Source organism: Myotis yumanensis, unplaced genomic scaffold (genome assembly GCF_028538775.1).
Source record: "Myotis yumanensis isolate MYYU_CA2020_CCGP unplaced genomic scaffold, mMyoYum1.0.hap1 SCAF_8, whole genome shotgun sequence".
In the NCBI taxonomy this organism is placed as follows: Eukaryota; Metazoa; Chordata; class Mammalia; order Chiroptera; family Vespertilionidae; genus Myotis; species Myotis yumanensis.
This window is the reverse complement of record NW_027223759.1, coordinates 11,310,182-11,332,834: the sequence shown is the minus strand read 5'-3', so window position 1 is coordinate 11,332,834 and position 22,653 is coordinate 11,310,182. Positions and strand designations below refer to the sequence as shown.

The window sequence follows — 22,653 nt, the reverse complement described above, 5'->3', positions numbered from 1 at the left end:
GATGATGTTACTGGTTGCTGTATACATTAAACCCAAAGTAAAAAGAATGAAAGAGAGAGAGCAATGTTTACTCTCCACTTCTGGTTCCACAGGTACTAAATGGCTAACAAAAACCTTCTGTCTACATTTCAAAGGGGCAACTCAAAAAGAAGGAGCCACAGACCCAAGAATTTCTAACAAGTCAGAAACCTGAAGATCGGTTATGGGATAAGAATAGGAATGCTCTCAGCATACCTCACCTAGATGCTCTTCCACAGCTTGGTTAGGTCATTTGAAATTAGTTGTCCTGCTCTGATGCCCAACACAGTCACACAGCTCTTTACTCTATGTGTGATGCTCATCACACCCCAATCTGATATTATAAGTTTCTATTTCATCTTATAAAGATAAACTAATAATTTAATTTTAAAGGTTGAAAACAGGTTTTGGTGCAGAGCTACACTAAATATTTGTAATTATTATCCCTGAAAGATTTTTCTTAAACACACTCAGATACAAAGGTACCACTTGCCAACATTACAGAAATGCCATTTTCAATAGATATATCATGACTATTTCAGAACCTGTAGGTTAATTACAAGTTCTTCGTCAGGGACTTGTCTTAGTGCGGTGAGTCCACCATCATTTTCCAGGAAGTTCCTTGGACAGGGCAGCCTTTGTGATCACCCACCCTGTTTCTTTTTTTTTAATATATTTTTATTGATTCCAGAGAGGAAGGGAGAGGGAGAGAGAGATAGAAACATCAATGATGAGAGAGAATCATTGATCAGCTGTCGCCTGCACACCCACACTGGGAATCGAGCCCGCAACCCAGGCATATGACCTGACCAGGAATCAAACCGTGATCTCCTGGTTCATAGGATGAAGCTCAATCACTGAGCCATGCCAGTCAGGAGTCACTTATTGTTTCTTTATCAAACAGTCAATAAGAAATTCACAGGTATCACAATTGAATCTAAGCTTAGACCCATTGACCCAGAAGCCATCCCCCTGTTCTCAGTCTGAGAACATGCTCTCTTGTCAACCAACCAGCAACAATGGAAAATGCTGACTCTGCACCTGGACAGAGACAATTCAGGGCTCTCCAACTACATGCGTCATCAGTGAGGAGGTAGCTAATGAAGATTTTTCAGGTGCGCCTTTACAGGTAGAAGCTGTCCCAAGGACTCTCAAAGCATGGCTGCATCTCAACACAAGTGTTTGTCTCCTCTTCTCTTTTTGCCCTCTTCTCTTAAACTAGGACTTGGAGCCAAACAGACTACCAAGAGTTATAACAGCAGTAGATTTCTATGGCAGGGAGGCTATAATTCCCACTTCAAAGCGGTTGTTAAAATAAACAGAAAATGTATAGAGTTGAGACAGATATCACACCTCCAAGGTGATTACAAAAATGGAGCTTGTTCCTACTCAAAAAAATGACTGCTAGCACATTGAGTAGACCCCATATGTTCCCAGTCCAACTTTTTGCAAGTTTCCAAGGGTTCTAGACAATAGGCAGCCCAATTCATTTCTGACAAACATTTGATAGTATTTTTTCAGTGTGGCCTATCTCTCAGCTCCTTCTGATCCTGAAATCAGAGCATTTCTCCTTATAACTCCAGATGTGGACCAAATACAATAGTTTAGGCAAGCAGCCACAAATTACCAAATGATCTCTTCTTGCTCACTCCCCTCAACATTCCTCATCCATTAGCCCCATCTCAGTTCTTCTCATCTTTCTACAAGATTGCATGCCTTTGCTTTTTCTCCATCCTTCCCAGTCCCAAAGTTGTCTTAACTTAATGGCGTTGTGGAGGTAGATGATCAGATTGTGTATAAGCTGCTCAACAGAGAGAAGTTACCAAGAATACGTTTGTTCAACATGTTTTTATTAAGCATTATTCAGTACTTATTCTGTTAGCGCTATGCTAGGTATTATAAGAAATACAGCAGAAATATAAGGCATGAGCTTGACCTTAGGAAATTTATAATTATTATTAATCTTCTCTAATCCACAACACCTTCCACTTTCCTATATTCTAAGAAAATGGTTAGTAAATTCCATGTGTATGGAATGATATTATGGCATAATATGCTGACAATAAGTAGATGCTAAATAAATTCTCCTCTTCCCCAGCCCCAGCCCTGCAAAAGCATTAAGGATCTCCAATAATAAGTGGGTCTTTGAATGAGAAAGGCCATCAAATCACATGATGGGGCTGTCAAATGCATATGTATACACAAATGAATTAGAGGCCTTTCTCTGAATTATGAATTTGAAGTCATTTTGCTAATTCTTGGCAAATGGGCCAAGTTCAGGGTATGTGTCCTTTAAAAAACTAACATCTGTTTCTTGTAATTTATTAAGTGGCAAAATGCCACTTGACTGGTTCTATATACCTATTGTTTAACTTGGCTCTGTTTTCAGCAGTCTGAATGGAGTTCCCTCAGATGGACAATGTGTTTATTCATGTAGCTGCAGCTATTCTCTTATTAGAAACAGAATTATAATGTCTGGAAGGAAGGAAAACGCCTAGAAGAAAAAAAAGCAGATACCATTTTTTCTTAATGGTCTTTCCCCCCTACACAAATATTAAGCAATCATACTCCTTAGAACATCTTTATAAAAGGTGTAGTTACAAAAAGAATAGAAGACTATTCCAAGATTGAGTCTAGGTGGACAAGATTCTAGTCCTTATTGCTCTAACATTGCTATACCTTCACCTGATGCCTCTGCCCTTACGGAAGACAGAATAATGCTTCTACTCATCTTATAATGCTAAAAATGGCTAAACAAACCCTCCAGCTCAAAGAAAATAAATAGTTTTGTTATCATAATTTTTAATACAATATCTTTACATTCAAGGCATCATTCTTTAGTGAAGGGAGTCAAAGATTTTGAATGGCAGTATGGAAAGAAATTAGAGCACTTCCTGATGGAATATTTTAACAGTAATAAAGAGAAGGATTGTTGGGTCTATCTGATAAGGGTTCAAGATGGGAAAACTGAATGACTACTCTTGGGAGAAGGGACTTTAGCTATGATTTCTTGAGCCCCCCTTCAAGCTCTTGTGTTGAATGATTCCATAATAATAACGTGACTGTGTTTCTCTCTTAAAAAATACTGCGGTGACCAGATTTGCTAAGGAGATAACACAAAGGAAAAACTGAGTAATGAGTGAAGCTGCCTGTCAATCATAAAGGAATTCAATAGGTGAAACAGAAAGAGGTCTCTTGAGAAATGGTTGGCCACAGGGTACGACACCTCATCAAATTTCTGGTTGTCGAAACCCTCTTGCTTTGCTGAGAAGGCCTCATTTGCTGAGCTTTCACAGATGTAGAAATATGGACTCAGCAGGTTGTAAAGCCAATTGGCGGTTTCAGTCATGTCACTTACAAGAAGAATTTGATAACCAATTCAGAAATGAATTATGCTCCTTTCCTTCCTTGATTAGCACACCTCACCAACCCCATTCTGACTGTTCCAAGTGTGCGGTCTTGAGTCTAATTTGTTGTGGAGCTTATGTGTTGAGTTCTTTCCAGAAAGCAAAACTCTGAGGTTTGGGGGTTGGAGAGCGGGGGAGGAGAGAAGAGCATCTATTAAAAATCACATGACTTTCCTTTCATTCAATAATAAAAACTAACATTCTACAAGAAGGAACTAGGGCCCTAGCCAGTTTGGCTCAGTGGATAGAGCATCGGCCTGCGAACTAAAGAATTCCGGGTTCAATTCTGGTCCAGGGCACGTGCCTGGGTTGCGGCTTGATCCTCAGTGGGGGGTGTGCAGGTGTCAGCCGATCTATGATTCTCTCTCATCATTGATGTTTCTATCTCTTTCTCCCTCTCCCTTACTCTCTGAAATCAATAAAAATATTTTAAAAATAAAGAAGGAACTAGGAATACAGCCTGTGTTGAATACATTTACTTGCTTGTTTTAAAACTTATAGGACAATAATCATATTAACATTTATGTTCTATATCAAATACGTCATAGAAATAGTACCACAATAATAAAGCTGAAAAGAGATTGAACAATTAAAAGCATCCTATAAAAAGGTCTGGGATTCTTAGTTTCTAAATAAGTTAATTAACATCCCTAAACCTTGACCTTCTTGTCTATAAATCATGACCAACCTGGCACTACCAACTTCTTAGGGCAGTTATGATGGTCAAAGGAACTACCAATTCCTTTGATTACTGCCTTTCAACAATATACATGAAAATGCTTTTAAAATAGAAAGGTGTTCCTCAAATGGAAGGTATTGAGAAAATTCAGGCCCAGAGGTTAAATGACTGGAATGAAACTGGCAGCTAATTACTGATGGGTCTAGGACTCCAGTCTTCGTTATCCAGCAGTATTTCCTCACTAGGTTCTATTACCTTTCCAGTTTCTCCTTTGAACCAATTGTGTTACCAAGATAGCAATTTTAAGACTTGCTTTAAAAATAAGCACTATACCCAAGCCTTTATCACCCGAAAGGAATTGAAAGAGTTTAACATCAAAATGTGGAACAGATCTATTTGAATGATCCTCTTCTTAATAAAATGACTGAATATCTGCTTTGAAACCAAAGTTTGTGTTACAGAACAGAAAGAGTTTGTCCAACCCAGCACTAGCAGAGCCAACACTAAACACTGAGAATTGCAGTAGAGAAATAGTGACTCTTTTATTATTAATGGCATCATCCAGAAGAGGAGGTTAATGCTCAAAAGCCCTAACAGATTATATAAGGTAAAATCACAAGACACGGTGGGCTAGGGGTTTGGGGTGGTGCTGGGAGCTGATTCTTTGGAAGTGAGGTAAGGGTGAAGAATCATTTCTTCAGGTCTTGAGGACAGCTTTTCCATCATCCCTCTGTCAGTTTCCTGGGATGGGGAGTGGGGAATTTGGAGGGGGTGAGGGTAATGGGAGGGGGTCCCACTTTAGGGCTCAGGAAAAAGGCTAGGTCTCTAAGGGGTATCAACAGAGAGACATACAATTTCTAGAACTAGGATTTAAAACTTATTTCCTCAAAGTCATAAGACCCTTGGTTTTAATTGGTGAACACATAGACACAGCCCTAGGTTGTCCTTCTATAAGTGATATATCCTCCTCCCTAAATCATTCACCAAGGAGGCATGTGAATTTCTGCCCGCTCACCTCTCTACCTAACCCCTTGTCTGGAATAGGCCACAGGCCAGGTCTGCTTCCAGCAACTTGAGGGATATTATTGATGGAATCTTGTAGATGAGATTTGTTCTGAAAATATGCAGAATTCAGAATACAGCTTATTCTTATATCATTTCCTGAGAAGTGGGTTGTGGGTTCATATCTAGTAAGTACGTACTCTATAACCCTTTGAGGTTTGCTCCTTATATTGATCTTTAGTTCATTCAGTGGTGTTTTTAGCCCCTATTTTCATGTTTACCAAGGAACTTTTTCTATCAGAGATATTCATTGGAAACTTACTCTATGCCTGCCTGCTCAGAAGTGCCTAAGTGGTTACAGTAGGAAAAAAAAAATGGCAGAATATGTTTTCAAGACCCTAACACCACCAGTGAGAAACCCATTAGCAACATACAAATCCCTAACCATTGTAATTTATGTCCAGGATTACACTCATAATTAGCCAAAAATGCAACTTGCTCAACATATAGTTTATTTCCAGGACACTGGCTTTAATTCGGGCCCTATTAAAGCCACAGCTATACTTCTTCCTTGGCATGGCCGAGGGAAATGGGACCTTGGAAACTCGGGGATTTAATTCCATGCAAATAAAAGTCACTCATTCTACCAGCGCAAGTCTCAGAAAATTATTTTCTTCAGGATATCACAAGAATTTCACTCCCATGAGCAACAGCTGGGGATGAGGACCCCCTCCCTCTGGTAACACAGGATGTGAGGTGTATCAGTTAGAACCTCAACCCCAAACAATTCATTGCAGGTGCTTCAACTGAAGAAACTTAAATAAAGGAACTGCTTACAGAGGTGTGGACAGAGTTAAGGGACAACAGTGGAAGCTGGGATCCCCAGCGACCAGCAACAATAGCAGTGCTATCCTTTTTCTGAAGATAATAGAGAAGGGCAAAATATAGTAACAGAGGTCAGTGAGAACAGGAAATGAGAGGAAGACACCCAACCAGAGCTGTAGTCAGGGAAGGACACTACTGCCCTAGATTCTGTGTCAAAACAGGGATAACTGGAAGAAATACCCCAATTACCTTCTCATATTATTTCTCAGACATTTATTCTTTTCTTCTTTGTTACTATTTATAAGTACAATGCAATATTTGTGAAAATTCTTGGTGAAGGGATTAAGAAATACAAATTGGCAGTTACAGAATACTCACAGGAATGTAAATTACAGCATAGGGAATCATCCATTCCTTATGTAGTTAATAATCCTATATAATAAAAGCATAGTATGGAAATTGTCCCCTTATGCAGGAGGTCGTCCGGGAGTTCGACCAGGGGGCAGGGCTGGCTGGGGAAGGGAGGGAGGCCACAGCTGGTAGTCAGCAGCCACTAAGGACCCTTCCAGTGCATGAGTTTCATGCACTGGGCCTCTAGTATTATAATAACCATGTATGGTGTGAGGTGAGTACTGGAAATATCAGGGGCATGTAAAATACCCCAATCACCTTCTTATCACTCCCACTTTCTGCTGGTGCCTTCCATTGGTGGATTGCCAGAGGGCAAGAAAGGCAGGTGATGTGGTCCATTCAGGTCAGCTTCTCCAGCACAGAGGGGAGCAGCAGAGATGCGAGAATAGATATGGAGAATAACCAGCCGATACAGTGAATTCAATTACCCCGCATTAATGTGCATCTCCATTTTAGCCTGTGTTTGTCTTATTACAAAAGTCCTATTTACCTAATGAAGAATTGCTGAAGACGAAATGAAAAAAAAAAGGTGAAAAAAGTAAGGCAAGCAGAAAAAAAGGTAGAACTGTATCAAGGGTCTGTATGAAGGCTCACAAAGAAATCAGGTATAAACGTATTCTCTAGTAAATACAGTGCTTAATATATATATATATATATATATATATATATATATATATATATATCACAACATAATACAGTGTTTTCCCCATGCCAGGCCATTTAAAGCACTTTATATACACTAGCTCACTTAATCTGCAACCTCATTCTACAGATGAGGAATCAAAGACATAAGATGACTCAATCCCCTTGCTGCAGATGTCATGCTTTAACCACTATTCCACACTGCTTCTAGAAAGCAAAAGAAGTCCCTCACAGAATCTAGTAGGTACTGGGGAGATAGTAATAGTAATGCATGAGAACTTAATTATGATGGTTAAACAATAGCAAATTACATCTTTACAAGACAACATAGAAATGAGTCCAGGAGGTCAGCCTGGCCTGGAGCAACCAGCAAAGAGACCCAGTGACCATAAAACAGTGTCTAAACCAGAAATGGCTTTAGGGAACTGCAAACCTGCTAGGGCAGGGCCAAGGGCAGAACCGGCTCTCCTGAATGAGGATTACTAGTCCTCTTGCCTTTGAATATTCATTTTCTGAGCTCTATAGAAGTTTCCTCTGGGACAAGGTTCCAAAGTTCAGACCTGGTACCTCACCCCACAAATCTCAGGTGTCATCTTGGCCAGAATCCTGCCCTCCAGCCAGGATATACTGATATGCCCTTATGCCAAAGGAAGCAATTTTTATGCATCATTTTCTAGTCTGTGAAAAAAGCAGGGATCAATATTTTTAAGGAACTGAACATAGACTTATAAATCTATGAACAGGAAAACATTCAAACAATAGCATATAAGCAAACAAAGACTAACCTTGTACACATTACACAATTGTCTCTATTATCATCACTTTTGAGTACAATTTAGATTCTTGGAGTGAACAATTACAATTACTTTCTTCACTATCTGTCTCTTAGAAACATGCAATCCTATACAATAAAAGGCTAACATGCAAATTGACCAAACGGTGGAACGACCCATCACTATGATGCGCACTGACCACCAGCGGGCAGACGCTCAACATAGGAGCTGCCCCCTGGCGGTCAGTGTGCTCCCATGGGGGGAGCGCCACTCAGCCAGAAGCCAGGCTCACAGGCTGGTGAGCACAACAGCAGTGGCGGGAGCCTCTCCCGCCTTCACAGCAGCACTAAGGATGTCTGACTGAAAGACCAGACCTAAGCTGTCAGCCGGACATCTGGAGAGCTCCCAACTGTGAGTGAGCAGACCAGGCTGAGGGACCGCCCCCCCCCCCCCCCACACACACACACACACACACACACAAGTACATGAATTTCGTGCACCAGGCCTCTAGTATTTAATAAAAATATTAACAGGGATTTTTTTTTTTTATTCAAGGACAAAGCAAGTAGTTTTCTTTACACTTGCACATGCATTTTGATCTTGAAGGGAATAAACACCACATTTGGTTTTATAATGTTACTGTGTGGTTTTCAATTTGGTTTCTGTTATGTTCTACAAACAGAAAAACCAGCCTGTATCTAATTTGATACCTATAAATTTCCACAGATGGTCGCAGAATACTGAGTAGTCTAGTGGATAAAGATTTTGCTGCATGTTTTCCAATTCGTGACTTAAAATTGTATTTTTACCACATTTTTTATTAAAAATTTCCATTGACTATTTTTTTTCCAACGAGTGTGATTATAAAATAATTCTCTCAGTTTCACTAGGCATAAAGACATCTGATTTGAAAAAGTTTGTGGGTTAGGCAGCCAAGTTAGACAGAAATAGTTCAGCTGCAGCTGAATAAAGGCAATAGTGTTAGGATGGTTGTCAAAAGTCAGATTCATCAAGACTAGTTTGATCTCAGTTTACATAATGCGCCACAGAAGATGGAAGTTTCTGAGGGTGGAGCCAGGGACGCCACTTTCAGAACAGTCATGAAATTCCTTATATGTCTGTGAATGCTCACAAATGAAGCCTTGTTCTCCTTCTACCTAAGCTGGTGCCAATGTGCTGAAGGGCACACCATTGAGTGCAGGGTTTAATGGAAAGAGCAGAGGGTTTCAACAAAGATTGACTTGAATGCGAATCCATCTCTACCACTTTTTTTGTGATGAGATCTTGGCCAAGTTATTTAACAAAAATAGAAATGATATCTTCCCATGAAAGGCTGAGCAGACACATTTGAGAAGGGCTCTCCCATTGCCCATAGTGAGCTCCACTGAGAGAAGAGAAAAGCCAATAAACAAATGTTGATTCTGCGGAAGGGTAAATAGCTAAAAGAAGAGGAACCAAGGGCAGTAAATAGTGCCCACGTCTGAGGGTGTAGGAAGGCTTTTCAGAGGAATGGACATTTGAGCTGAGTTCTGGAAAAGGTAAAAGTGCTTAAAATCCCTGAGGTTACCCATGACATCTTGAATGCTATCTGTTCTGACTCTCTGTGATTCCCTAGAGAACTGTGTTGAAAAGGATTTTGAGGTTATTCCCAGGATCAGTGGCCTAGTGGTTAATCCCAGTCCCAATCTGCAGCAGTAGCTCTAGGCAAGGTCTCAAGGAGAATACAGTCCTCCTTGACTTGTTAAATTAGCCTGGACTATGGCCTCAGTTTATTTGCTCAGAATGCCAATTCTCCCAACACCTTCCTAGCCTTCCCCAAGCCTGGGGTCCTATTCTCTGTAATTCCAAATGTCTGAAGGAGTTTCAATGTGAACCAGCAGACCCTCCAGCACATCAATAGCCACCTGGCTGTGGGTATTTTCTACCATATCATTTTCTGCTGCAGCACCTGCCTGCCAGGTTACACCTCCATGGACGGTGATGCCTGCCTTAATGGAGCCTGACCTGTCACAAGTCCCAGCCGCACAAGTGCCGCCTGCCCAGCAGGAGCTGGTCCTTCCAAATCGGGTCCATTTCCCCAGCCTCTGCCCCCACCCCAATCCCCTGATTCTTTCCCTTCCCCACCAGCTGATGTTGATGAGGAACCTGAAATATCGCCAAATAAAATGCACTCTCCCTGTCTCTGAACCCAAGTTTTCATATAGGAAGAAAAATCGTGCAAATCCCCCTCTCTATCATGTTCTCTTGTGGAGCACCAGAGCTGAGTGCTCCAGGAAACCCACAAAGCAAATCTAATTCCTCTTTCATATGACAGCCCTTCACATCTTGCACACAGATATCATGCCCTCCATGAATCACCTTTTCAGGCACAAATTACAAACATTATAAACACTCAACTTGGCACATGTGCAGCCCATGCTGCTCAGCCTTGCACAGGCTTAAAGCACTCAGCAGTTGCTTTGTGATGCTCCCTGACACTACTTCCTCCAAATCAGCTTTCACCCTTGCACAGTGCCCACTCCCACACCACACACACACACACCTGCCTCCACCACCACCCACCCATTGCCTTTAATGTCCATTCCTTGCAGGGATGGCCTTTTTTTTTTTATTTTGGCCCTAGATGTTCCCACACCTTGACTTTTAGTAGAAATTACTTGTGTGCAGCTACCTCCATCACAGTTTCGGCTGGATAATCCCCTGGTTCTGACCTGGGCTTCTCTCAATCTTTAGTTTTCTATGTGGCATTGAGCCTTGCTTGATCATTTTTCACAGAATACCAGTCCATTTTATTTTTTTTAATTGCCATTGGGGGATCTTCAGGTCTGTCTTCTGCTTTTGTTCCCTACTTTTTTTCTCAAAAGAACTCATTTCTTTTTTTCCAGCACCCCTCAGTCCCAACTCAGACTCTCCCTTCTCTTTACCACCACCTCCCAACCTCGCCTTCTGCTCTTGGTTGATTATTATTCTTTTATAAACTAGCCCCATTCCAAGGGTCGCAGATATGTATGCAAGGTAACTCCCACTGATTTTCATCAGTCACTGCTTTTATTACCTCCAGCCTGTTTTGAATTGGGAATGACCCCATTTACAGGGAACATCCTATAGGTTAGATGAAAATCAAAGCTTGCCATTGGCTTTATCAATGGTTTCCATTTCCCCATGTCTGAGTGGGAAGCCATGTTGCTCACTGATTTTGGCACCAGTGAGTGGGAAACAGCGATGGCTAACTGTGTGGGTTGAAGTCAGTGGTCCACTTTTACATGTCTTTAATTCCTGTTTTCTTCTTTCACTGGTTACAACTCTCAGCTGCTGGAGGTAATCTCAAGCATGAGCATCTTCAAAAAATCTTTCAAAACATTTGTCCAAAGATTATTTGCTTATTCCAACACCCATTTGTAACCTCCATGATGCATGCTTTACTTCTCTAGCACTTTCCATTCACTTTTCATTTCCCCCTTTTCCTTCTGCAAGTAGCCCTCTGGGTATGGTCATTTGAAAAGAATGTGGACTTTGGAATTCAACATCAGTTCTACTCTTAACTCTGCTGGTTACTAGCTGCATGGCTTTGGGAGAATAATAGAACTCCCTGAGCCTCCGTTTCCTCACCTGTACAATGAGGATGATGGCAGCACTTTTCCTGCAAGGTTGCCGTGAGAATTGTTCTAGCTAAGTACACCCATGCAATGGTAAAGGCTTCCAAGTCGGTTTCCTCTCCCACTTCATTCAAAATGAGGAGCTCATGAACTGAATCCAGCATGGTGGCTTCTTAAGTAGGAAAGGAATACTAGAGAATGCTCATCTTTATTCACAGATCCAAGCTTTCTGTCCTTAAAGTCTACTCATAGTTATAGATAACTTTGATGTGCCAGGGGCAAAAGAAATGTTCCCAGGAGACTAGAGACTATATCTGAGTTGCAAGTCAACAACAAAGAGGAAAGCACGCCTCATTTTCAACAAAGTGAAGAAAGTAAGTTACTGCTAAGACGACTGCAGGACAGAGCAACATGTTGTCAAAGTGAAGCAAGGAGAAAAAGGGAACATCCTAAGAAAAGGGCTGCTGTACCTGAGAAATTGCTTGCATTGCTGTCTAAAACTTCAAATCACCTCCTGAAATGTATTTCCTAAATTTCTTCCCAGAGAGAGCCTCCTTTTTTTTTGTTGTTGTTGTTTGAATAGATGAAATCACTTTGTGTGACTAATGTGTTTTGAAAACAGCATTGGTTGCTATGGTAACCTGACTGCCTGTGATAAAAAGAGCATTTGTCCTTTCCCTGGGTTGCGGCATGACTTCCAGCAGAATTTCAATTCCTTCTCAGTGTACTGCAAGCATCACTGACAGACTGTTGGCCAGTGTTGGTTTTGTGTGTTCCTCTGCAGCATTCTTCAGTAGGATGGCTGAGGACAGGCTGAGTCACCTGGAGTCTCTTGCTAGAGCCCTGTAAGGTTAAGGGGGAGATAGAAAAGATAGAGCCAACATCAGGCCAGAAACAATGGCAATGGTCTCACTGAGGCTTCACACAGCAGCTGGGATGGAGGTGAGAGGGAAAGCAGCCTGAAAAGAACATCTCCTGGGCAGACAGTTCAGAGTGTTGCCCACTGCAGAGCCCGGATGTGAAAATCAGCAGACCTGGCCTCTCAGCCTGGCTCCAGTCCTGCCTCCCTCTGTGACCTTGGACAAGTTTCCTAATGTCTCTGAGCCTCATTTTCTTCTAAAATAATTTCCAAGCTTCCCTCTCTGGTCCTAATCATCTATGATGGTAGGCTCCTGAGTTAGACCAGGGCTTCTGAAAATATGACCCAAAGACTCATTGGAGAATGAAAATCTCCAGGTCCTGCCTCCAATTTTACAAATGAAAAGCTCTGCATCTGAGGCACCTCAATCTGCATGTCTCCCAAGTGCTCCAGGCAATTACTGTGCACAGTAAATGAAAGAACGCCTATAATAGAGTGCACCCGTGAAAGTAACAATTTCCAAGAAAAGGCTGAATGTCAGACTTCTTGCCATATAGATCAGAGCAGGTTGAATTCTTCTAAGAAAAAAAATTTAGAAGATTGATAGCTTCCGCCCTTTGCAGAAACCATTAGCCCTATACAAACATTTTGCAAGTTTGTACTTCGGAGGGGTGGGCCAGGATTCAGGGTGCCTCCAAAACTCCAACTGACTCCCTTTGATGTGCAGGTAGCATGTCTAACGTGGGAGGTGGGTTGAAGGGCTGTGGCATCTCCAGACTTCCTGATGGCAGGTCCTACCATGGACAATCAGGGAGCCCTGGGGCGTCTCCCCAATTGGCCAAGATGTTGCAAGGGAAGGTTCTTATACCAAGTGTGCCAAAAGCTACAAAGATGAATGGACAAGGCCCTAATATGACAAAAGTTAATAAGATAATTGAATAGGAAAAACAGCTGTCCCCTTTCTATCCTTATAAGAACCACAGGTGAGCAGGAAAGGCGGGGCTGGGGGGGGGGGGGCCGAATAGGAGGATGGTCTTTCTGATGGGTGTCCACCATTCTCCCTGGTCGAGGCATCTGGATAAATCTCTTATATATAAAACATAACAAAGCCTTTAAGACACCCGATTCATGGCTCTAACCAGGTGCCAAAAAGAAATGAAGCAATAGAAATAACTTTCCATGGAAAGTCATATTTTCTGCTTTGCTTTGAGACCTCCCAAAAGAATAAGTTAAATTTGTAAATTCTCCAACTTCTTAACTGGCTTTGCTGCCATTAACAGCACAGTGACAGCAACATTTTGCAAGTTCAATTCCAAGTAAATTAAGTGTGTAGCAACTGTGGAGATGGAAGAAGGTTCAGACTTGATATAAAAATATAGTCTGTTTTAGTAATAACCCCACAGTTCAAAAGAGACAGAGAGAGTAAAAATGAGCATTTTTGCCTTTACACACACACACACACACACACACACACACACGATTGGAAGAAACTGGACTCTGGATTGAGATAAAAGTAGAACATGGGGACAGGGCAGCCAGCTGGAGGTCACATTCCAGAGTCTTAAATGTTTAAGCCACGAGATAGATTGACCTGCACTTAGTTCTACTGGTCAAAGGGAAAAGGGAAAAGATATTAGGCTGAAGCCACCTAAGAAAACACAGCCATGTTCTGGAAAAAAAGAAAAAAAAAAAAGACAATTGTCCTTCCCATAATCCCAGATATCCTAGCTCCCCAAGTCTCCAGGAAATTTATTTGAGCATCTATTGTGTGCCTAAACCTGTAATGATTCCTATTTTGGAGAAGTTTCCCCTGAAGCTAGGGAGAAAAGACATGCACATTTGAAATTAGAGATGAAACCAAATATAGTTGCAATACAGAAGGGGAGAAATCCACGTGGGCTTGAAGTACCAGCAAATATGATGGAGGAAGCAGCATCTGAGATGAGCCCGAGTAGGTGTAAAAATGAGGGGTAAAGATATTTGGGGGTAAAATATGTGGAAACAAGAAGTAGCAGAAATGAGAGTACCATGTTGGGAGATAAAGGAAGATGAGCAGAGGTATATGCTGGGAACTGATAGGCGTTGGGGCTGACCCAGGTAACTCTATCCTACCTGGGACCAGCGGTTCCAGTGAGAAAGGTTATAGTGCCCAGACTCCCCTTCCATGATAGACCAAACCCCAGGTAGATGAGCAGAATCTTTGGGTCTTTGCAGGACCCTGATTGCAGACATGGAGATAGTGATGAAGGCTGGAATGCCATGAAACAGTTGGTCCTCTGATTTGGGGGGCAATGACTCTCTGAGTATTGCAGGCAAAGAACCTGTAATCTACCCTTTTAAACAAACTGGGAATTAGAAGGAGCTTTCATCTAGTGACCAGATGCCCTCACCCCACATTTTCTTTCTCCTCTTTCAGTGGAATCTCAGGACATACTCTTTCTTGCCCATTTCTTCTGCTATAGGGAAAATTTTTGAGCTAAAGAGTACTTTACTTTTTTGAGACTGAATGAAGAGGATAATGCTTAACTCAATGAATAGCTAATAGTAGAATTTCAAGTAATAGTATAGGAAATACTAAGCTTAAATAAATAGTCCATCATCTAATGGTGTCTGAAAGATACCTGAGAGGCCCTCTCTGTCATTTACATTGGCCATCAACTATGAAAAAGAATGATCTTTCTAAAGACATTAGGAGGAATAGAAATGATATCATACTATCTATTGGGGGCTCCTAAATTATGTGTTTCTTTATGGCTTCCAACCAAAAGCCAAGAGAGCAAGAGTTAACCGCAACAGAGCAGGAGCTCATTCTAGGTAACTGTTATTACCATATGTTGAAAGACCTATTCATTTTTATTTAACAATCTTTATGGAATGTATGGAATATCCACTATGGGCTGACTCATTTGTTTGTTAGCACTTATTGGAGAGAGAGAGTAATGAGATGCCTAAGCAGTGATTCTCAAATTCCTGGCTCCATTGCTCAAGTTTCTGATTCAGTACATCTGAAGTTAAGCACTTGAATCATCATTTTCAGCAAGTTCATTCAGTTACTGGTGGTCCCTGGCCACACTGAGAAACATTTCACAAGACAAAAACAGGATGTGGAGGTCAAGAATGAGAAACCTTGTGTGGAAACCAAGCAGGCTGAGGCTACAATTGGTTAACCAAGAATCACAGAAGGCTCAGTGGGCCAGGCCCGTTAGCTGATAGTATCACAGGTATGTTTTCCCCACATTTGTGAAATAGTTCATTGGGAAGCTTCAAGGAAAAGTTCTGTTTGTCATGGAAGCAGATCAAAGTGGCTGCAAGGGGCACGGTTCACAACCCTGGAGTTGCCATGACAATTGTAATGGGTGGCCCAGTAGAGTTGAGAAAGCTGTGGGTAAGAAAGAAGAGGTGAAAACCCTGTGCTAAAGAGAGTGCAGTGTGATTTATCAAGAACTGCTATGCCTGTGGTAGCCCACTTAATATCTCAAATAGTTGTGAAGAAATCAAAAGCACAGAGGCTGAATTCTTCCAAGAATGGCTTACAGGTAATTGGCTGGTAGATAGCTAACTCATGAAGCATTTGCCCTTTGGGATTTTTTTTCATTTTGTTCCCAGTTTTTCTAATATTGGAGACCCCACCTACTGCTGAATGAATCAATCAAAAGCAAATTCAAACACAATACTCAAATTACAAGGAAAATAAGAACTCTAAAAAACGACCACCACAGATTTTATTTAATTAAAAATATTATACATGTTGTTGCATTTTCATGGAAAATATTGAGTTAAAAAACACCAACAGTGTTAGTTTTCAGAACCCTTAATGCACCCCGTTCGGCTACCTGCTTCTCTGTTCTGTCCATGGTATTAACCGTGTGTATAACTGGAGCTCCCTTGAAGCTCACACCCACAGGACTCCCAGAATGAGCTATTTTCTCAACAGTGGTGTTCTATCAAGTTAACTCTGGTTTCCTTGAAAACCATTAAAAGGAGCTGGCATAAAAGCCCAAAGCACATGTCAACACCAATTCTGCCCAACATGTCCGCAAGAATCTGCTATGACCGTATCCAGTTTCCAGGCTAGTTAGAAGGTGATCTTATATTCTATCTGGTGTATTAGTGTCCTGAGCCCCTTCACCCAGCTTCCCCTGAACTCACGGTGGGAAGACACTGCCATATAGTGTTTATATTCAAACTATCAGCAAGTACACAAAAGCACGTGTGGCCCCCATGCACATTACTATCATATAAAAAATACATATTGGTACAATACAACCCTTGGAATCACCGGCTCAAATATAGCCATGTGAGCATTCTTAAACTATTCATTTAATTATACACTTGCTAGAAAAAATACCACAGCATAAAAACTTAACTTGAAAACAGCATTTCAGCTAGAAAAGTCTCACATGGAAATCCTTTGCTTTCCCAGGACTGTACCATCCCTTCACTTACTTCCTTGATTCCACATCATAATGCTGCATCCGCATACTGCTCCCAAGTGATGCTTTTACTAAAATTGGATCTGATGTGACAGAAACATCCTGGCTCTGTTTTTCTGCTCCTTTGCTTTAAACTGTAGTATACCTAATTTGGGTTCTGCATCCAGCTTTACATTAAAGAGAGATGAATCCCCCCAAAGTACACAAATCAATGAAAATAACTGGATAGCAAAAAGGTGGAATTGCCTCAGCTCCTAGAAATCAGAAAATGATCTTCCTTCTTCGTAATGGTCTCTCAATTGATGGGAATAAAATACGGCTGAAATTGCTTTTCACATTCTGGCTCGGTGGGGGGCATTTTCACATAGACCCCTGTAGTAAGAGGACTTCTTTTCTTTAGCTGCCAAACACAAGAAGAAACAGTAGTTATTCTTGAGGAATACAAAAGTCACTTCTAACCATGGTAGGACTCCACAACTATCGGGTCCCTCTCCTGTTGGAAAATGAATGTTCACAGCATACTGAATTATAAGCCGCAGGAGATCTTCTTGATTGAGCCATTAAAATTCAGTTTAGATAAATAACTCTGTGCTATGAATGCAAAATAGCAATTATTTTTCCCTGACTGAAAGATAGAAGAAAAAGATTTTGAGAAAGCTTCAGAAAAAAACACCCCAAATGTGTATGGTAAGTGACTGGATGTTGTCTGTGGGGAACGAGTTTGATAAGATAATGAACTTTAGTTATTCTGTTTGAGAGCCGTATTTCTCATTTCTAGTCCTCGTCTACTTTTTATTACTTTCTTTCTGTCCGCATCAGTTCCCAGTTTTTATCATCTAGTAAATTAAGCTCCAGGTCCAGCATACTATTCTGTGAGGTGATTTGTAGCAAATGAGGTAAGAAGAAACTACAGCAACAGAAGAGATTGATAGAGGATTTCAGGAGAGAGAGAAAGGGGAGGGGAAGGAAGGGGGAAGAGGGAGAGAGGAAGGCAGGGAGAGAAAGAGAATGGTGGAGGGAGGGAGAGAGGGAGTAGGGAGGAAAGAGAGGGAGAAGTTTGTGACAAAGCCAGCCTTAGGCAGAGGTGGCTGAAAATGACTGTCAGAAAGAAATCCTGATGGGGGCCAGATTCCATACCTTCTTCTCTTCTACCAACAAATTGTAGTAAATAAAAAATGGGGTTCACTTTTGCTGGGCTAGAAGGGAGGTCAAGACTTCCCAAAGTTTCCCAGTTAAGCTGACTGGGAAACAGAGCGCCCTAGAGAAGTGTATGTGGACAGCTACAGTGTAGACCAAGAAGGCACAGTTGGCTTCACAGAGAGATGGCTTCCTGGTGAGGTAGAGGGACATTAAGGGAGAGAGTGAAATTCATCCAGATGGATGGCCTTCTCTAGCAGCATTTTGCTCAACTTAATCTTGTGTTTCAGGGTTATTCACCAAAGCACATTGTCATGAAGATAAAGAGCAAAACAACTGCCCCATGTTGTTCAAAAGGTTACTCAAACTGAAACCTTCTTCAGAAGCACACAAACATTCGATGTCAAATGCACTCATCTAAAATATTAGTCATCCTGAAACCTCAAAGGCCAGTGCCTCGGGTTCTAGTGTGCTCTTTACCACTGTCCTTCGCCTTCCTCACCTATTGCTTCATCTCAAGAAAACGAAAAGCGTCACCTGGTCAGTCGCTATCACTGAAGGTATCCCCAGCCAAATTGGTGCGTTGTCAGCATCACACTCACCATTTTGCTCAAAGAAACAGCTGTGATGAGGAAACTGTAAAAAAATAACCCCGAACTAACTGCTGCAAGGATCCAGAGGAGGGAATCGGAATCCGGGCATGGTTCTGGATCTGCAACAGAAAACAAAGCAGAGCCTCCCTGAGCCACTCTTTAAACAGTAGGGCCTTACTTCCATTGATAAAAAACTGAAGAAATTTGAGCTTCCAGACCTTAATAATATTGCTACCCATAGATTAAATCCAACTACTCGGGGCTACTGCCCCAGGAATGGCATCTCAAAGGCATAAGAGTAAACTGAATGATAGTTATCATTCCAGAGTGAGTGCGCCAACATACCAATGGAAAAAAAACCTTCTCCAACCCATTTTATTTTATAGTCAGAATGCTGTTTGGGTTGCCACCCATACTATCAAAAAGGCTACCAGGTAGTATGCCAGAGAACTCTTAAAGAGAATTTTAACAATCCTATACATGAACCAGCTGACATTAAGGAGCGTATCTATTTTCATGCAAAGAAGACAGCAGTGCAAAAGGTGTTAGGGTAGTGATATGGCTTTGCTCACCAATGACATAAATCTGGGTTCCATTGCCCATGCCCACATAGTAGGGAGGTGGGTACATGAGCTCCACCTTGCAGATGTAGAGGCCCGTGTCCATGGCCGTCAGCCCTTGGATGGTGAGGTTCACTTTGTTTCCACTGGAAGAGCCAATGCAGGTGGAATCATCTAGGAAGGTCAACTCCTTCTCCACCATGTACGTTGTGGCGCAGACTTCAGTCATCTGGCTGCCCACCTTCCGCAGCACTGTCACCCGGACCTCCTCAGCTTTGCCGGAAGATCCATAATCACACACAAAGCTGGCTACGCCCCGGCTGCTGGCCAGCACCACTGCAGGCTGGGTCACGTGCATCCCTAACATGGAAGACCCAAAGGAACTCTGTGAACCCGTGTTCACCCACCACCAGGCCCAGGTAAAAGCCAGAGAAGATTTATCTTTGATAGGCACCCTCCCATTAGCTTTCAGTTATTCTCTTCTCCTTAAACCAGCCCATCACCACCCACTATCCAACCCCTGCCCCCCCAACACCACCACCTTTCCCTTTATCTCTCAGCTATCTTCCAGCTACTCTCCACAAAGGTGTTTCTTATTGGCCCTGGCTGGTTTGGCTCAGTGCATAGAGGACTGAGGACTGACAGGGTACCTATGTTGGCCCCGGAACTGAAGGGTCCCATTCCGGTCAAAGGCACATGCCTGGGTTGCAAACTCTATCCCCAGTGTGGGGCATGTAAGAGGCAGCTGGTCAATGGTTCTCTCTCATCATTGATGTTTTTATCTCTCTCTCCCTTTCCCTTCCTCTCTGAAATCAATAAAAATACATATTTTTTAAGGGTGTTTCATATTGGGAAATAGTTTTTTAAGGCAGTTGGTTGTGCCAGAAAGAACATTGATGTGACAAACAGAAGGTCTGGCTCTTCCATGAAATATATGATTTGTTATGCCTCCCTATGGACTTCACTTTCCCTCACATGTAGGAAAAGGAAAATGGTTAGATAGTATCAGAGTGCCTTCCAACTCTGGTAGTCTAAGATTATAATGTAAGTAGAGGAAATATAGTTCAGAGTACTAGAGAAAATTTTGGAGGCTGAGATACAGAATATTGCCTTCTATCTTTAAGCATCCCTCAAAAACTTTTGCCTACATTTCCCTGGCCCTATACCTCTATTACCCATGAGTAGCTGCACGTTGGTTCACTGAATCGGCCACCCCCTTCCCTGACATTATTATCATAGAATGAGGGAAGCTGCTAGATGAAGAAAGCCACAGAGCAGAGGGCACCGGGTCGTTTCCTCTCCAGGCTGAGGCATCCCTGCTGTTAACTTCTGTGGGCTTTCCCTGCCACTGCCACCGCATCTTCCGCCTCCCTCTCTCCTCACTTGAGCATCCTCACAGGGTGCTCTGCTCTTTTTCTCTCTGGTTTCTACAGGATAAGCGAGGCCAGCTCTCCAGGCAATCATACAAGTGACATCCAAAACTTGGATTGAACCATCATGTCACTCATTCTATTCAAACTTTTTAAAAAGATTTTTTTTTATTGTTTTGTTTTGAAAGAGAGAGAGGAAGGGAGAGGGAGAGAGAGCAAAACATTGATCAGCTGCCTCCTGCACACCTCTTACTGGGGATCTCTCAATCCGGGCATGTGCCCTGACTGGGAATTGAACCAGCAACCCGTCAGTGCATGCATGGAACAATTCCCAACTAACTGAGCCGCACTGGCCAGTGTTCTGTCCAAACTTTTTGCTGCTTGCATAACACTTACTGCAAAAACAAATAATGTAAATAACCTTCATGATCTAATCCCAACCTATCATTCCAGTCTGAGATTCCAGGACACCTCTTCCTGTGTATACATTACTCTGTATTGAAGGTGCTCGTCTTTTTCCCCAGGAACTTGTGCTGGACAAGATCCGTCCTCAGAAGAGACAGCAATATAGCAGCAGCCATTGCCATAGTTAATCCAGCAGCCTTGATTAGACAATATTTTCCTTCCTAAGCCCTCATCTTCGTCTGTCAGAGATGCCCTCTGAACACCCTTTGCAGGGCTATAACTTGATTACAGAAATTAAGTTCTGCCCTGCATTAAACTTTTTTTTGTGCACTAATAACACTTCCTCCAGCTTATGTCTTGAGAGCAGCCATTACATCCTGCCCAAATGGACACTCAGTAATCATTATTGAGTTGACTCTAAGCCTAAAGAAGACCACCCCTGGCAAGCTCCCACTGATCACTACTAAGTCTGGTCACATTCAATCTCCCAGTGTCCACCATGGGAAGATTTCAGTTACAGTTTGAGATAAATGCCCTAAAAAGGAAATTTGAATATTTCTAAGGGTATTTAATCTTTAATGTGAAATAATAAAAGGCATCTGAGTATTTATAATTCAGTAAAAATTAAATTGTTGAACATCTTTGACTACACTGTATACAGCCTCATGGTTTCTTCGCAAGAAGGTCTAGCGAGAGATAAGATGGAAATTCAGTGGGGATGCTCATCATTCTACACCAGGTAACAAACCTGGTTTCAGCCTCTAATGAGCTTTATTTCATCTGAAAACTGGAGAATCTGCTTTGGAAGTCCACAGGTAACTCAGGTAGTTCTTAAGTGTCTTATGCAGGACTGTTGGCTTGCTTCCTTTCTCTGTTTTACAATTTCAAGCTGCTTTCACTCTTAAATTAGCTAAATAGTTTACAGAGTTGATTCAGAGGACCTTAAAACCCTGAATAAGAGTAAGTAAGGCTTAAATTTTAAACAAGCTGGCTAATTGGTTTATAAGATTGAATTTGAGGACCTTAAGACCTTGAGTTGGGCAGGGAAGAAACTTTCCATGATTTGCTCCAATTAGTGGTGTGAGTGTGTGTGTGTGTGTGTGTGTGTGTGTGTGTGTGTGCCCGCACGCTAAGAAAAATCCTGAGCTTGTCCTGATTCCAAGCTCAGATGTGTTCAGGACTGCAGATATCTTTTCTCTCTTAAATCGCTTCATTAACTTTACAGTATTTGCCTGCAGTCTGACCGAAGTGCCTGAGAACCCAACTCAGAGGTACTTCCTCACCCTCTCCTTGGTGCCTGGCTCTGCGACCCACCGGCTGCACCTGTGTGTCTGCGCTGCTGCCCGCCGCGCCCTCCCCAGCTTGGAGGACACAGAGCTCCCCCAGCCCGGAGGCCCCGTGGTACCTGCGGCTTCTGGCTTTGCTAGAAATCACTGCCCTCGACTGCTGAGAGAAATGAAACCCGGTGGGAGAAACACCTCCTCCACCTTCGTGCTCACTCACCTTTGGAGAAGACAGGGATGAAAAGCAGAGAAAAGAGCGCGGTGCAGGGCCAGGTCCTGCGAGGCAGGTCGCCGGGAGCCCCGCGCCTCTGGAACCCCAAGCCGGCCATGGCGCTTTGGGAGCGGAGCTTGGGCTTCAGGAAGCTGAGCGAAACCTGTCGAGATCCCGAAGCTTTGAAATGTGTTTGAACCCACACAGAATCACGGACTTTATATAGCGGGCTTGTCTTGAGGTAGAAGTCTTCCCCATTCAGTACAAGTAGAGGGCATCTGAATAAAAGAAGGCTTTTTGTTTTGGTTTTACGAGAAAGGAAGCCGTGGGTTTAGCTGTTACGTCGAAACATAACCTCAAACACTCAAAGTAAAACTGAACAAAACAAGCCAATCGATGGATGGAAAAAAATGCACTCACTTTGAAACTGAAGCTTTTTCTTCGCTTTG

General features: G+C 42.3%; 1 protein-coding gene across 2 annotated transcripts; it reads right to left on the bottom strand.

Moving 5' to 3' along the window:
* Positions 1–15,928: 15,928 nt before the first annotated feature.
* CTLA4 (cytotoxic T-lymphocyte associated protein 4) lies at positions 15,929–22,453 on the bottom strand. 2 transcript variants are annotated; one of them, XM_070423284.1, is made up of 4 exons: positions 22,214–22,453; positions 18,948–19,295; positions 18,385–18,494; positions 15,929–17,045 (listed from the first exon to the last, which is right to left on the bottom strand). In XM_070423284.1, the coding sequence occupies exons 1-4, from the start codon at positions 22,320–22,322 to the stop codon at positions 16,941–16,943; spliced, it is 672 nt and encodes a 223-aa protein (XP_070279385.1). In that variant the 5' UTR covers positions 22,323–22,453; the 3' UTR covers positions 15,929–16,940. The 2 variants fall into 2 exon arrangements, with proteins under 2 accessions (XP_070279385.1, XP_070279387.1); XM_070423286.1 differs by lacking the exon at positions 18,385–18,494.
* Between the last annotated feature and the right edge of the window lie 200 nt (positions 22,454–22,653).